The 16,620-nt window shown below is 43.0% G+C and overlaps 1 protein-coding gene across 4 annotated transcripts in view; it reads right to left on the reverse strand.

Annotated features, from left to right (window-relative positions):
- Positions 1 to 16,620, reverse strand: part of Myof (myoferlin) — a 151,373-nt gene that overhangs the window by 56,650 nt on the left and 78,103 nt on the right. For all 4 annotated transcript variants that reach the window (XM_031390202.1, XM_031390204.1, XM_031390203.1 and 1 more), the window contains 6 exons: positions 16,355 to 16,471; positions 9,695 to 9,872; positions 8,480 to 8,604; positions 5,377 to 5,483; positions 3,364 to 3,556; positions 1,861 to 2,016 (listed from right to left, as the gene is read on the reverse strand). In XM_031390202.1, the coding sequence (XP_031246062.1) occupies positions 1,861 to 2,016; positions 3,364 to 3,556; positions 5,377 to 5,483; positions 8,480 to 8,604; positions 9,695 to 9,872; positions 16,355 to 16,471 (876 nt within the window). The remainder of the gene's footprint in view (positions 1 to 1,860; positions 2,017 to 3,363; positions 3,557 to 5,376; positions 5,484 to 8,479; positions 8,605 to 9,694; positions 9,873 to 16,354; positions 16,472 to 16,620) is intronic.

Genomic DNA, 16,620 nt, shown 5'->3' on the forward strand with positions numbered 1-16,620 from the left:
TCTCAAAAAAACAAAAACAAAAACAAACAAGCAATCAAACAAACAAACACAAACCCAGTCAAGACTACTAGTTTTGTTAAATCCCCACCCTTGGGTGTTAGGCTTCTTAATACTTGGTGTGCTAAAAGTGAAAGTTCTCATAGGTCACCTTACACATTAGCATGTGACAGTTGTCTTGACAAAAAGCCTGTTATAAATTGACCTAGAGATAGGTATGGGTGTGTGTGTGTGTGTGTGTGTGTGTGTGTGTGTGTGTGTGTGTGTATGTGTGTGTGTTGAGACAAAGTCTCCAGTATCCTATGTTTGTTTTCTATTTTAATTTCTATTGCAACAAATACTGGGAGGGTTGGGGATGGGGGGAAAAGGGGGGCAGAAGCCATATAAACAAAAGCCCTCTGGAGTCTTATATGTTTTTAGTGTTACAAAGAGATTACCCAGACTAAAAAAAATTTACTGACTCAAAAGACTTCCAAAGCTACATAATGAGGATTAACAAGCTCATTAAATACGTATTTCCTTAAAAGCATTTTTTCTGTCTATGCAGTAGATTCTGAAACCTAACATGAAACCCAGCCCTCTGGCCTCTCTGTCTGCTTTCCTGTGAAGCGTTATTTGCTAATAAACTACTGACAGCAACTATAATTGCGGTGCTAAGTCAGATGCATCCTGCAGACCATTTGGAAGAAGATGGCCACTCCAATGCTATTTATGAACAACGTAAACACATTAGAAGCCAGCAGACAGCTCCTTGTTTTAGAGAGCACATTGCCTTGGCTCAGTCTTTTCTCTTTTTAAAAAATGATTATTTCACTCTGAAATCCAAGAAGCTCCTGTTGGGGTAGGCAGGATGGGATGTCAAAGCATGCCAAAGGGGGCGATGTTGAGTTCTTAGATGAGACCCTAGGCCTCTGTCAAGTTTTCCAAGATATTCCCAGAGAAAGTCTTCATGGGGAAGGGGTGTTCTAGGATGGAGTCCCAATAGCAATTATCCAAACTTTCCTATATTAGAGCATCTCTGTTTGTGATGGCTGATAATGGCTGTCAACGGGACAGGATCTGAACCAACTAAAGTCAAGATGCTAGGCATTCCTGGGAGGCATTTTCGTGATGAGATTGTTTGAAGTGTAAAGCTACCTTAAATGTGGGCAGTAGCTGCTGGTGGCAGCCCAGATAAAGGAGACAGAAGAAAGGTGTCCTCTTTTTGCCTGTTTGCCTTCACTTTTGCTGGCAAGTTCATCAACTTCATTGCTGCTATTGCTACATTATTCCCCAAATAGCAGGACTAAGCTTCCAGTAGAAACTGAAGACCAGTAGCTCTCTAGCAATCCTCCGAGCCATCAGTGCCAACCTGAGAATGCTCAGGATCCAGCCTCACAAACTGATCAGTTCCTAAGTCCTTGCCCTTTCTGTTTGAGACATCCATTATTGAGCCACCCAGACCACATCCTATAAACCAATCTAATGAATCCCCTCTTAATGGGTATTTATTCTATCAGTTTGCTCTTCTAGAGAACCTTGAACCACAACTGGCTACACCACCCTCCTTCCCTAAACACCTACTAACATCAGTAGAAGAAATGTATTTGCTTATATGAGACATTTAGAGTAGAAAGTTCATGTCAGAAAGCAAATGACACTGCCATGCTACTATTAATGTCAGAGACATCTAGAAAGGTGTCTGTGGTTGAATGGCAACCACCCTCATGTCACGATAAAAATTACAGCCCCAGAAGAAGAGACCAGAACAGGTTAGAATTGATCTTATACATCTTAGCTATACAACAGGTAGACCATAACAAAGCAACCCCTCCTTCAGGAGAGAAATTTGCATGACTTTCCCCTTACTGAATGAAGGCATACCTTCAGAAGGATGGTTTGGGTTTTCCCACAGTATTTCCCAGAGGCGTTCCCACCACTGGTGGAGTACAAGACTTGGTGGGCAGGGATTCGTGCGTAAGCCAGTCTTTTCTCTCCACGGATCATCCAGATGATGATGTCAGGCATACTGTTCTGAGGCTGGGCAGTGGGTCAGATGGGAAAGAAGGCAAACGTGAATGAGTCTACATATGGAGAGACTGAAGAAATAGCACTAGGCTAGACACTAGGGATTGTGGTCAAGACCATGCCTCAGAGTCGGGAGGCACTCATCTATAGTAACACTGTGATTACACGGAACTAAGACATGGGTTGTGGGTGGCCAGAGGAGCGGGGGGGGGGGGGGGGGGGGGGGGGGGGGGGGGGGGGGGGGGGGCACGGGAGAGCAAGGGAAGAGGTGTGACCCATGCTGATCTGAACATGCTGATCTGAGAGGTATTTTAGGAAATACCCTCTGCCTCCCATGCATCACTTGAAGAAAGCTATCGGTGGCTTTATTCAGAAAGCTTTCATTAGAAAGCTCTAAGCAGCCATCCACTGCTATGGGGATATGTTTGAATGTGTTCCTTGAGATTATATGTCTGAAGCTTTATTTGTGCCCCGTTATTTCAGGAATCAGTTATTAGTTATCATATGAACAGGCATTGTGTAAAAGTAGGCCCAATCCCAGCTGTATTCTCTCTCTCTCTCTCTCTCTCTCTCTCTCTCTCTCTCTCTCTCTCTCATTCCTCTATTCCTCTTCAGTGATATAACATAATAAAAACAATTCCTTGTCAGATTTAGGTCTCTCCATCTCAACTCTCCCTGTCTCTAGAACTGTAAGAAAGAAACCTCTGCGCTTTATAACTTCCCCAGCCTGTGCTATTCTGTTACAGCAGCACAAAAGGAACCAAGCAAGACACTACCCTAGATACTCAAAGGCCAGAAGGCGTCTGTTTACTCTTGTTCTTTCAGCCATGGAGGTGAGGGGCATCGACACTTATCCTGCACCTACTGTATACCTCACACTCTCTGTCCTTCCTTATGATCATCATCTTTAAATCTTCCCACAACACTTTTACCACCTAAGTACTGTGTTTTTCTCCATTTTCCTGGTAGGGAAAATGGGCTGATGTGAGTTGAAGAGCTTGCCTAAGGTCACACATGATTTAATATTTAAACCCAGGCTTTTCCCATCCACAGTACAGCGACATTTTAATTCTCTGTGTTGTATTCTACTATTCCATGACTCAAAATACTCTACATCAGCAGTGTGAACATGATGTTTTTCCTGCAGATTCCTCTGGAATCCGACTCAAACTTCAGGTGACTTTTACCCCATCCGTCAATAGCCTCCTCAGCCCAGTGAGCCCTTGGTTTTTATTATTGATCAGATCCAATCCCAGTCACAGGTAACGTACCAGATGCCCCACCCACCACCTCCCCAACCCTTCCTGTCATCGGCAGAATCCTTCTGGGAACAGATGACAGCGTAATTCCAAGGTCTACCTCTTCAGTAAGCTGCATCAATTTATCGAGCCACTCCTCGATTTCCAACAAGGTGGATTTCACATCCGTGGCCTCAGATCTCATCCTCAGAGCTGCCTCGTGGATCTGTGAGAGAAATCTGGACCGCAACTTTCGTATCTGAGTATCCAGAATCGTGACGTTGGCTTTTCCTTCTGTGACAGGCAAGGTGTATCTATAAGACAAGGAGAGAAGAAAAACAAAACCTAAGAATGACATTCTGGGCTTCAAAATGAAGTTCACTTATGTTTGCCCACATGTTTAATGTATGTCTGCATGCCATTTCATGTAGATTGAAATGTCTGCAATCTCCTGATTCTACAGGGATTGCTTAGTTTAAACTGTTGTTGGGGATAGCTCCACGGCATTGGCAGAACAGAAAAGAGAACAAAAATTTGAAAGCAGCAAAGTCTAAATATTCCCAGTTCCATCATCTTCATCATGACCATTCTCTCAGAAGGCTCTCAGAAGACTGGAAGGACTGGTCCACTTACTTGTACAGGACAATGTCCAGCCAGGTAAGACTCCCCCAAAAAAGCAAAGACAGCTGAGTGAGCAACGCAAGATTGGCCCCCTGCCAGCTGTGCCTCCCACTCACCATGGCAGTGAGAGTGCAGGGCAAGTCTGTCATCATTACCAGAAGACTCCACTCATTGTCCCACTTAGAATTTACCATCATTTGCATGCCGCCCAACTCCTTATATAAAGGACACCCTAGCATGATTTTCCTCAAACATGGAAATTCCTGCTACATAACACTTAGAAAGCTTCTTTGAAGACAGCTTGTGTTCTCATGCCTGTGCGTTCTTGAGCAAATCCCACAGTCCACAGGCATTTCCCAAGTGAAAGCTGTGACTACATGTTTTTGTTTGGTTTCATTAATGACTGGCAGCGTGTGTAGAAAGGGTTAAGATCCTTTGGTGGCAAAAATTCACGGGAATGCTGTTGAGCCGGGAAGTCGCACCTGAGCCCTTTGAAAGTGAGAAGTTGGCCTTGAGAGAGAAGCAGAAAGGCTCAGTGGGCAAATCATTCTCAGTCTCACTTTGGATCCCTAAGTCTCTCCTTGTGAGCTTTGAGTGCTCACAAAGCCAGTGGCGCTTTGAGTTTAGCTGTGCGTCAATGACGAGAATAAGCCACTAGGAGGCGCAAGAGGATGGGGTGACTAAGGCCTTAACCTAGAAGGGGAAATGTCTACTTCCCCAGAGCAAGCAGAGTACTCCATGCTCTGTGGCTTTATTAGCTAACATTTAAAATGAGGTTGGAATGAGTCAGTTTCCCTTTTGATTTCTGAGTTACTTCTTCAAGTCACAGCTCTGAAATGTCCTCTGGCTAAGTCTGTGTCCTGGCTTTGTCTAACCTGGCTTGGAGTGTGCCTGTGTGTGTGTGTGTGTGTGTGTATTGTTGTTGTTTCTTATCTATTTTTTAGTATATAATGAATTTGCATGTCATCCATATTTAGGGGCCATTCTAGCTATCCATTACTCCTGTTTTAGTGTTAAGTGTTTCTGAAGGAGTGCAGAGTGCTTGAAACACTTAGTAACAACAACAAAAGCTAGCTACTTCTAAAGACATGAATTAGGAACATTGTCCTGAGTGGTGGAAGCCATGTTTCTATCTCCCTGTGGAAGCCAGGAGTTCTTCTTCAGGAGGGTAGCTCAGGCTACTTTTCCTCCCTCTCTTCCAGCCCCCACCCTTTGCCTCAGGCTGCTGGGTCCAATTTCCCAGAGTCCAGCCTGGGCCTCCCTGGGCTACTTTAGACTTGGCACCAAACCAGAGAATAGAGGTTTTTCTGGGTGATTCAGAAATGTCTCTTGGGATGGGGTGACATTTTCAAGGAGCCCAAAACAATGCTCAAATGCATTTTTTTTCTTTCTTTTCTTTCTTTCTTTTTCTTTTTCTTTTTTTTCCCAGGGAAATACTTGACAAGATTCGAGAAGCTTTACAGTCTTGGAATTCAGGGCATGCTGGGGATATTGAGATAGAAGATTACTGTACCTCGTGTCTTCTATAACTTCATCTATGAGCTTCAGCCACACCTCCGCCAACTGGTTTGAAGGAATTTTACCTTGGATCCCTGATTTAACAGCCTCTATGTTTGATTGCTGAAGAATCAAGAAAGAGGAGAGAGAACTGATCACTCTGCCATTATAGCCAAGAAAGTGTTATTTCCAAGGCAGGTAGAGGGTGGGCATAGGGGTAGGGACGTAAAAAAGATTTAGTTACAGAAACCCAGTTACACTTACCGTAGCTTTGTGCTATTTACTTTTATTCAAAATGCAATCGACACTGACTGATAAGTTTAAGCAATAGAGAAAACCTTGTCTTGCATTTTGACCTTTGGAACTATGTAAATATTTTATGTACTCCAAAAATAAACAGAAAGAAACCATCAGGAATAGCTGAGGGTGCCGTCAAAAGGATACACGTGGCAACAGTACCGACTCAATTATATTTCAGATGGGCAGTTGAACTAACCCATGTAACCTATGAAAATAGCACTTTAACTATCTGCCCTTAGTTTCAAGGCAAAGACGATCCATCTGTATGTAACTTGAATCACTGTGAACTTGTTGGTCACACTGGCTGATGTATGGAGTTGGAGTTTGAATAAATGAATGATTAGGATGGCAGAAGCCGAAGTCTCACTGTAGGAAAGACGAAGTCCTTAGTGGTAGATTAAAATCGGAGGCACCATTCTGGCCTTCAATATTTTAACAGATGTAGAAATAAGTATATACACATATCTCTGTGTGTGTGTGTACATGCACATGCATGTGAGTGCGACCATGGACTTCTTGGCTGGCAAGGCCTATAAGCAACAATATAGCAGTAGCTGTGAGCACTCTAGTACCCAGATCTTGTTTTTCAAATGTCACTTCCTATTGAAACAACCACAGCATCTTGGAGAAATGGTTATTTCAGGGTTGAGAAAGTACAAACTAAGCCCAGAACATGCTGATGTGCTAGAGTTGAGCATCTGCCAGCAGAGAGGGGAAGGGAGTGCCCGCTATGCCTAGCCAAAGTCCTGGTCATGGAAAGTCACTCTCTTTGTCAAGACTAGCTTGAACTCAGACAATTTGGTCAGTGGAGGCAGATGATAAGGAGAACCAGGGCAAAAATAACTGAAGAATGGCCCCAACATAATTAGAAGTTTGGGCAATTTTCTACCAACTCCCTTAAGGAAGAAAAATAAAAACTAATAAAAAATATTGTATTTTGGGCTGGAGAGATGGCTCAGCCGTTAAGAGCACTGACTGCTCTTCCAGAGGTCCTGAGTTCAATTCCCAGCAACCACATGGTGGCTCACAACCACGTGTAATGGGATCTGATGCCCTATTCTGGTATGTCTGAAGACAGTGACAGTGTACTCATAAACATAAAATAAATAAATCTAAAAAAATATTGCATTTCAGTTCCAACTTTATTTATTTTTATAAATATTAATTTTAAATTTTTATAAATTAAAATGTATAAATATTAATTTAAATTTTTTTCATTTTTAATTTTATGTGCATGAGTTTTTTGTCAACATGTATATGTCTGTGCACCACACATATGCCTGGGTCTTTTAGAAGCCAAAAAAGGGCAACAGATCCCTTGGAATGGGAGCTACAGGTGGTTGTGAGCTGCTATGTAAGTTCTAAGGAAGGGAACCCAGGTCTTCTGGAAGAGCAGCAAGCTCTCTCAGTCACAGAGCTATCTATCCATTCCCCTCCATTTCATCTTTACTAAATGGGAAATTATACTGAAGCTCCCACCCCTGACACATGGAAGCCTTTTATTTGTAAGTATGGTCTGTGGTGCTCCCTGGGGTTGTCAGCAAAGTGAAGCCAAGTGATGGGTTTGAGCTGCATGTTTAATCTGGGGCTGCTCACTCCACACTCATGATCACTCGCTGCCTGTGAGGTTCAGGACGATCTTCCCAGCTCTGTAGTCATCCATGATTTCAAATTCCCCAACGTAACCACGTCCCTCACCACAGACAGAATCTACACTGTGACTCTGGAACCTGGTAAGGGCCTGCCACATGCCTTGTTCCTATTATTGAGGGCATCAGCCAAGACATTCACGTGCACTATTTTGGTGGTATAGAAAGATGATAGAAATATATATATTTTTGATATAAAGCTGTCTGTATATCAAAAAGCAGCATTTTTAATTTGCTATAGGTTTTTCATCAGATATTTTCTCATATATCTTGGTCTAGCATTTATAAAAATAATATTAATATAAACTGAAATTATTTTGTTATTAATTTATTTTAACCACATATTAATGAGGTTAATGTGAGATTTCCATACATATGAGATGGATTATGTTCAAACACCCTTTCCTCCACACTCTAAATTAATATTAATGCTAGGTAGATTTTATAGAAGTAGCTTAGTTTCTTAAATTAAGTAGAAATGTCTCCAATGTGGCCCCTTTCTCCTACCAATGCCAAGAAGACGATCACTTGTCTGTTCTTATGCACACATAAGAGGGACCCCCCACCACAACCTTCCCCAGGCTTCAAAGGAGTGTTCCTCCAGTCTGAAGCAAGAGTAGAGACTGGCAGGGGTGGTTCTTTCCATAGCAGAAATTATCTCAGCGATAAGAGCAGCAAGTTGTGTGTGTGTGGGGGGGGGCTATTGGAACAAAGCATCCTTTATATGCAAATCATGTTGACACCATGAGGTCCCTTTCCTCTGCCCTTCAGCCTTCTGCATGCATCCTCATCTTTCTCAGTAAGAAAGCCTTTAATCCTGGCACGTGCTCACACAAACCTAAGACTAGACTTCTTTGTGATGGGTGTGGCCATACGACTGGAATCCTGATGAATGCAAAGTGAGCAGAAATCTGGGTATGACTTCCAGAGTTTTCCCAATGAGAGGCTCTTGTCACCTTCTCACGTTTTGTTCCTCCTCTTCGGCTGGAGGAGTGGGCACCAGTACCGGTGAACTTCTACAAGCTCCGGACCATTCCGTCAGTTGTTAGTAAATGGCTCTGTTGTTGACCATTGTGTGTTTAAGATCTTGTGCTACTGTTGCCAAACTTGTATATCGTTCCGTGCTTACCTTACTGTCTGCTAAAAGGAAATGCTGGACAGATAACTCACCAGCCGTTCTGCCATGACGAGGAGAGTGTTCACTGCATCCAGGCGGTGACTAATGTCCTCCCAGTAGGAAGTCAGGGTGACGACGGGCTTTGTGTGGGCCCAAGGTAAATAGTAATAGTAGTTCCCTGGTATAGAGTGTCAGGAGTCAGTGAACAGGGACACTTGAAGTGGACAACATATCTGTTACATAGATGTGCTGACAGAGCTACTCATAAATCCACAGGCCTGGCGAATGGTCTTGGCTAAGGTCTGTTTGCTGTTTGGGAAGCTGGAGATTAAACCCAGGGCCTCGTACAAGCTAGGACAGCTCTCTACTGCCGAGCCACACCCAGCCACTAGTCTGACTCATTGATTTTAATCAGGCAAGCAACATAGGAATAGATGGTTCATTCCTCTGGTTTGTAAATCTTTCTAAAACACCAGCAAACGGAGGACAACCATCTCAGGATCAATAGATATGTGGTTCAGGATCACATAGCTGGACATCCATGATGGTTATATCACACAGCATTGTAGAATAGAGAGCACTGGAGGTTAGATTCACTGTTTCTCCATGAAAACTGTTCTTTTAAATTATTGCTTTTGCTGGAAGAAGAGCAACCCCACCCCCACACCCTGTTCTTTGCAAACCTCGGCTGCCCACATGGGGTTGGCATGACTCAGAGGCTTTCTGGAATTAAGACTAAATGCTTCACGTTTTCTAGGGCATTTTATGTTTTAAATCAGCTTGTACAAAAAAAAAATTTAGGTAAAAATATAGCCATTCTGTTGGACTGTTTATGTGTACCGAGCCATATAAATAAACACAATTAAAAAGAAAAATGAAATCTTTTAAATGAGAACTAGGTGATAGCAGTGGCAAGTACCAGTGAGTATCAGAAGCCTGGCTTTTCCAGTGTCTGAGCCAGAGTGCGATCATTGTCAATTACCGAATCTAAGGGGGATTTGCTCCTGGTTCGATACAGCTGCTTTAGGGAGTGTGGTATTTAGCGGGGTCATCATCTTGGGATTTTATGAATTCTGGTGTCCAGCCTGGGACACTGGCCCATGGGTTTCGAGACTGTTGTGGGTACCTAAAGTCCAATGCTCTTTCTTACATTGACTAAGGAGATGTTGAGGATAGTGGCCATCAGAGAGAAGTTACAGTGCATGCTTCTTGTCCTGAGGTATACCCTCTGTAAGCAGGAATAAGAGAGAACTTCACACCAGTCTTACCATCAAATACTGCACGGCTGTATTGAGTTGTTGATGCCAAAGGTTTGCACGTTGCATCAAACTTGTTGCCGTAGTTCCCAATGCTGACTTCAAACTGAATGGCCTCACCAACGTCTTGCAACATGGTGGCTGAATGGAACACGGCGGACAGGCAGTACTTGCGCCTTCTCTGGTATTTCTAAAATGTAGGAATAGGTATAAGGTTCAGTACCTTTTCATGTGTCTGTATCTGTATGTGGATTTCCAGCAGATGAGGTTCTAAGCTTAGTGAATTAGTGCTGTGCTAAATGCCATAAGGCTACATTCTTCCATCTATCAACTCTCCTTCTCATGTAGGTGGGTAGAGACTAAAGTAGGAGGATTATCATCATGGAAATGACTGACAGAGGGGGAAACCAATGTAAGTGTCTACAAGTCATGCTTTAAACAAATTATGTTACTGTTATAATAGGATGAAAATATAACAACTTAAGTCTTAGTGCAAACATAGAAAAGGGGAGTGTTTTATTTTACTACTACTTATTTTGATGGTGATTAAACTCATACCCTTATACATGCTAGGCAAGTACTCTACCAGAGAAATAAATCCCCTGCTCTAAAGGGATATGTTTAAAATGAATTTGTTTAATATATTTGTTAATCTTGATGCACATGAAGAGGGTCTGGAGGAATATAACAGCAATACTATCATAGAAGGCGGAGAGATATGGCAACCTTATTTTCTAACTGATATGTGTTTGACAATTTGAGTCACTTAAGTATTAATTTTCTAATAAAAAATAACAATAAAGACTTTAATTTTCAATTTAAAAATGAGTGAAATTATATTCTTTCTCTCTTTTTCTCTTGCACCCTCAGTCTTTCTCTTCTCTCTCTCTACACTAGTAACTTAACTCTCTTTCTCTTTCTATCTCTACCATGGCTCTTATTCAATTGAATGAATCACTAATTAATTGTGGGAGGAGCTTGCTCGTAATGAGGTGCAAAATTGGTCACCTATTTACAGAGATACCCAGACAACGGCTTCAAAAAACATTAAAAAAAAAACAAAACAAAAGTAAACCAAGATTCTTTTTATTTATTAAGCATAGCCAGACATAATTATTTACAAGTTTTTTCTTTCTTGTTGATACGTCTGTGTTTGAGCTATCACATCAATCGTTCCAGTTCCCCTGGGCTCCTAAGGAGGCATCTACTACAGATCACTAAATGAAGTGTGTGTGTGTGTGTGTGTGTGTGTGTGTGTGTGTGTGTGCCTGAGTACCTGTATATATGTGAATCATGTCTTTGCAGGAGCTACGGGTGTCCCTAAAACTGGAATTATAGACAGTTGTAAGCCCTCATGTGTGTAGTAGCAGTGAAACCCTCTGCAAGAATAGTAAGTGATCCTAAATGCTGAGCCATCTTTCCAGCCCTCTGTCCCCTAAATCAATGATCCTTTTCTAACAAGACATAAATTTATGTCTCCATCCCTATATAGCCCCCATTACATACCACTTAAAAAAAACATGGTATGTGTGCGTGTGTGTGTGTGTGTGTGTGTGCGTGTGCGTGTGCGTGTGCGTGTGCGTGTGTGTGTGTGTGTGTGTGTGTGTGTGTGTGTGGTGTGATTTACCATTTTAGGAGTCTGGTTCAAGAGCATCAAGTAAATTCATATCACTGTGCTATAATCACCAACCACCAGGCACAGAACTCTTTTCATGTTGCAAAGCTGACATTCAAATAAAAACTCTCCATTTCTCCCCTCCCCCAGCCCTGGGCAGCTACCATTCTCTTTCTGCCTCTGAATTTGACTAGTGCTATTTTGTTGTATGAAAACACCTCCTTTGTTTATCCAGTCACCCAGTGACGGACACACATGCAGCTTCCACCTTTTGGCTATGATGGACACACATGCAGCTTCCACCTTTTGGCTATGATGGACATACGTGCAGCTTCCACCTTTTGGCTATGATGAACACACATGCAGCTTCCACCTTTTGGCTATGATGAACACACATGCAGCTTCCACCTTTTGGCTATGATGGACACACATGCAGCTTCCACCTTTTGGCTATGATGGACATACGTGCAGCTTCCATCTTTTGGCTATGATGGACACACATGCAGCTTCCACCGTTTAGCTATGATGAACACACATGCAGCTTCCACCTTTTAGCTATGATGAACACACATGCAGCGTCCACCTTTTGGCTATGATGGACACACATGCAGCTTCCACCTTTTAGCTATGATGGACACACATGCAGCTTCCACCTTTTGGCTATGATGAACACACATGCAGCTTCCACCTTTTGGCTATGATGGACACACATGCAGCTTCCACCTTTTGGCTATGATGGACACACATGCAGCTTCCACCTTTTGACTATGATGGACACACAAACACTGGGTGTGTACGTCCCTGCTTCCAAACCCTTTGAATCTGCACTCAGAAGTACAACTACTAGATTCTACAGTGATTCTATTTTGATTTTTTATTTTTGGGGGGAGGCTGCTTCAAGAACATGCTTTGTTTTGTTTCGTTGTGAGACAAGCTCTCACTATGCCTAGGCTGGCTTTGAAATCACAACCCTCTTGGTTCAGTCTCTAGGTGCTGGGATTAAAAACATGTCTTGCCATGCCTGGCTGTTGTGAAAACTTTTATCACCTTGTAGTCTTATAGAGGTAGAAAGAGAAGGGCGCAATCCCCTAGATGGCTCATGGCCATGGAGTCGCCATTTTGGTGAAAGGCGATTTTGTTATAGCAGATAGAGCAGAGCCCTCTAAGAAGGTTCTGTCAGAAACTCCTCCAAGCTCTTGCAGAATTCTTTCTAAATCATTGGTTGCAACCTCAGCTTCACTTTCAATTTTAGTCATAATTTTATATGCAACACAACTTCTTCTTTATAAAGTACTAAGCATGATTTAAGAAAAGGGAAGTGGTTGGGGTTTTTTGTATTTTTTTTTCTTTTAAAAAAAAAAGAAATAGAGTTTGGGCTCTGAGTCTGTGACTTTCTAGACTTGGCTAACTGAAGTGAGACAACCCACTCTAGATGTGAGACCATCATCGTGCATGAGGTGGGGTTCTGGACAGATCAAAATGAAAAAAGGGACATGACATGGTCATGACAGTCACCTTGTCCTGCTTTAGGATGAAGCCATAATAATAAAAAAAAAAGTATGACTAGCCGGGTGGTGGAGGTGCATGCCTTTAATCCCAGCACTTGGGAGGCAGAGGCAGGCGGATTTCTGAGCTTGAGGCCAGCCTGGTCTACAGAGTGAGTTCCAGAACAGCCAGAGCTACAAAGAGAAACCCTGTCTCGAAAAACCAAAAAAAAAAAAAAGACTAATACAAATAACTTCCTTGTTTTAAATCCTTAGAAAATTCACATTTAAGCTTCCAATTCTCCCAGCATTCTTGAATCCAGTATAATTGAGGAGTTTCATTGCAAGTAAGGCTCGGCAGCAGCAGCAGGCTCCTGAGAAATTGCTCAGTGTCCCCAGCTCCTCCCGTGCCAAAGCAGTAGAAAGCTAGAGAAGCTTTTATTTCTTTTTTGTTTGTTTGTTTGTTTTCGAGACAGGGTTTCTCTGTATAGCCCTGGCTGTCCTGGAACTCACTCTGTAGACCAGACTGGCCTTGAACTCAGAAATCAGCCTGCCTCTGCCTCCCAAGTGCTGGGATTAAAGGTGTGCCCACTACTGGCTGCTAGAAAAGCTTTTAAGATCAAATATGCAGGCTAAAGCTCCCCAGGCAGTTGGTGCTAGCAGCCACAAGATCCTGCAACTATGCCTTACTGTGATGGAATGCACTCTCGAACGGTCAGCCAAAATTAACCCCTCTTTTTAAAAGTTGCTTTTGTCCAGCATTTTGTCACAGCAATAGAAACAAACAAAACACCCAAAACCCAATACAGGATTCAGAAGAAGGGATCGTGATTGATATGGTACTTATCAATTAAGCCAGGGGCAGCAGAGAACAAAGACAGAGCATGAGATACTCTCTGAGTGGGGAAGACGCTGTATCTGGCTGAGTTTGTCCTACACACAAATATCCAAGCCAAGATTCCATCAGAAGCCCGGAGATGTTCTCATGCAATGCCTACACAGTTGTCCACAGATGCCTCCCCCGGTTGGTTCCTTACCCTCATCACCACTGAAATGCCCTAGCTCCTAACCTCTTCAGTCTGCAGGTTAGATTTGAATATACGACTTTTGTGGTGACAAAAATGCTCAGACCATTATATCTTACAAGGTCTATCTTCCTGAGGTTATAGCAATTCTCTAAATACAAGAGCCTCATCACATTTTGGGATATACCCAGGAATTATAACAAAGTAACTGAAAATTAGGGGTAGGGGGACAATTTCTGAACTTAATGCAGTGTTGCTGCACCTGAGTTGGGATTAATGAACCGCAGAGCCTCACTCTCCCTGCTGAGCATGCCCTGTGGCTGAGTAGGTGTACTGGGGAGTGGGGGGTGCATTCATATACTCGCCTTTGAGGATTTAAAGTCTCATCTTAGCACAGACATTCCATACTACACACCAAGAGACAGGGATAACTCAGGAGTAACCAAAACCTAACTCTAAGAACAGTGCTATGGCATTTACTGGAGAATACATACATACATACATAAATGTGTACACACACACACAAACACACACACACACACACACACACACACGGGGTTAGGAAGGACTAGACATTTCTTAACAATTATCTCCTAATGGCTTATTTTAATAGCCCATGTACTGCTTTAAGAGATTGGCTAAGTCTTAGATAAACTGTAAGCAGTTCTGGATTCTAGAGGCAGACATGTGAATTTACATTCAAGACAGACCACACATCCTTCTTTTTGGAGATCTTCATGGGTGGGTTTAAAAGCAAGTGCCTACTATAGCTCTTTGACTATTTATGTTACCTAAATGGAATCATCCTATATGGTAACATAAACTTCCAGGGCAGCAGTTTTGCCCAGGCTATGATCTTTGCTAACTTGCTCCCCCCACCACCACTACACACACACACACACACACACACACACACACACACACACACACACACACACACACCATATAGAGTTGTGCCTTGTGCCTTGTGCCTAGGAGAGACAATGTGAAGGGTGAAGAGAAAGGCAACCTCAGGAAGAATAAGGAACATTAAGGCTGAAACTGGTGCAACCCGAAGGCTGAGCTCCAGATGTTCCAAACTCCCAATGTGTATGACAGGAAAGTCCATCAATACTGCTTTAGGCACTAGCCTGACCTAATAATCCGAGTGGAAGTCAGTGAACAAGGCCATGGTGGGTGGGAGAGAAGAGTCTGCTACAAGGAGTGGATAGTCTTCCTGTTGGCCATCCTAAAAGGACGTCAGATTTTATAACTGCCAGACATTAGTTGGCTTCAAGGAAGTAAACTGCCCTGGCCCAGCTAAGAACTCATGAGAGCTGGACCTGAAAGCTGAGATACGAATGTGTCTAAGGCACTAACTGGGCCAAGCCGTAAGAAGGCAGGTTGGAAATGGACAGGAAGACTGATGAACAGAGACAGAGAGTTGCCTGAGGTCACGGCTCTGACAGCAGCCACTTCATGTCAGCCATCCTGTTGTTCACTTGACTCAGAGCTGACATCTCTTGGAAAGCTGCTGCTTAGTTTCTCTAAAACAAGGGAAAATGAGAGAAATGTCCAGTTCTCAGAATGGAGGGTGCAGCCGCCTGGGGGAGTTGGTGGCCCAGGGCAATCTAGAACAAGCCAGGAGAGGCCCTGGGTGGAGGAATGTCAGTGAGTCAGATGTACTCCCAAAGAGTTCAGATTTGTGTGTCCCAAGAACATTGACGCGAGAGTCTCAGAGACAGAGGTGAACTTAGAAGACTTCCTGTCTTGAAGGAAAAAGGGACTTAGAGCCATTGTAATGTCAGCAGGAAGCAGGCACGTCCTTATTTGCTATGAAGCCTAAGATGTAGCAGCTGCCTGTGGAAGTGGATATGGGGTAGCTTTGGTATGAAAGCCATCCAGGGGAAAGGCCTCCTCTTCACAACCTCTCCACCCAAGGAGATTGTTTGTGCACTCTGTCCTTATGAACATACATGTGGTGATCAGTCTTTATTTCAAGATTGACTGGATTAACAAATCGAGATGATTAGTCATGCCTATAGGTATTTCTTGGTGTTTCCAGAGACATGAGGTCTTGGATATAATTAATGGATTATCCTTTGCCGAATTCATATCATGATGGCATTGTCAAGAGTCAGTGACAGGAAGAGGTATAGGAGCAGGTCACAAGGGGCTATAAGATACTGGCGTCTTTTTCTATTCCCTCTCTCTGTTGCCTTCATAATGAAGAAGCTCCTCAGCCACACAAGCCTTCCATAATCCTGTTCTATCCGGTTTACATGGGACTATACAACCATGGACCAAACAGAAACAGTGAGCCAAGATGGATCCTTCTGCCCTAAAATTGTCTATCCTTCAATTACGGTCAGAGTATCAAAAGTTAATACACCAGTTAACAGCTCTGTGGCTGAAGCAAGCCTCATTATCTTCATAAGGTTGTCATGGATATATCAAGGGAATGCTAGAAGGACTTACTATGAAGCAGATCTTTCTCCAACTCTCCCCCAGATGACTCTTAGTCCCTCCAATCCCTTCCATCCCATGCGATGTTCACACTGACATTTACCTCAACAACCAGAAGGTCATCATTGGAAATGGGCTCAAGCTTCTTTTCTGGTGGTTTCTTTTCAAGGAACGTGTTCAGTTCAACAAAGATCCTGCCTCTGTAGGCCACCCCTTCTCCCTGAAACACAGGAACACAAAATTATTCCCAAAGACAGAGACCACAGACGAAGAACCTCTGTGTATCCAATCAGGCTAATGCTATTGTAACAAACAAACAAGTCTTTAATACCTAAAGGGAGAGTCATTTACTTTCAGATGGATCCCAAA

Source organism: Mastomys coucha, unplaced genomic scaffold, assembly GCF_008632895.1.
Source record: "Mastomys coucha isolate ucsf_1 unplaced genomic scaffold, UCSF_Mcou_1 pScaffold21, whole genome shotgun sequence".
NCBI classification, from domain to species: Eukaryota; Metazoa; Chordata; class Mammalia; order Rodentia; family Muridae; genus Mastomys; species Mastomys coucha.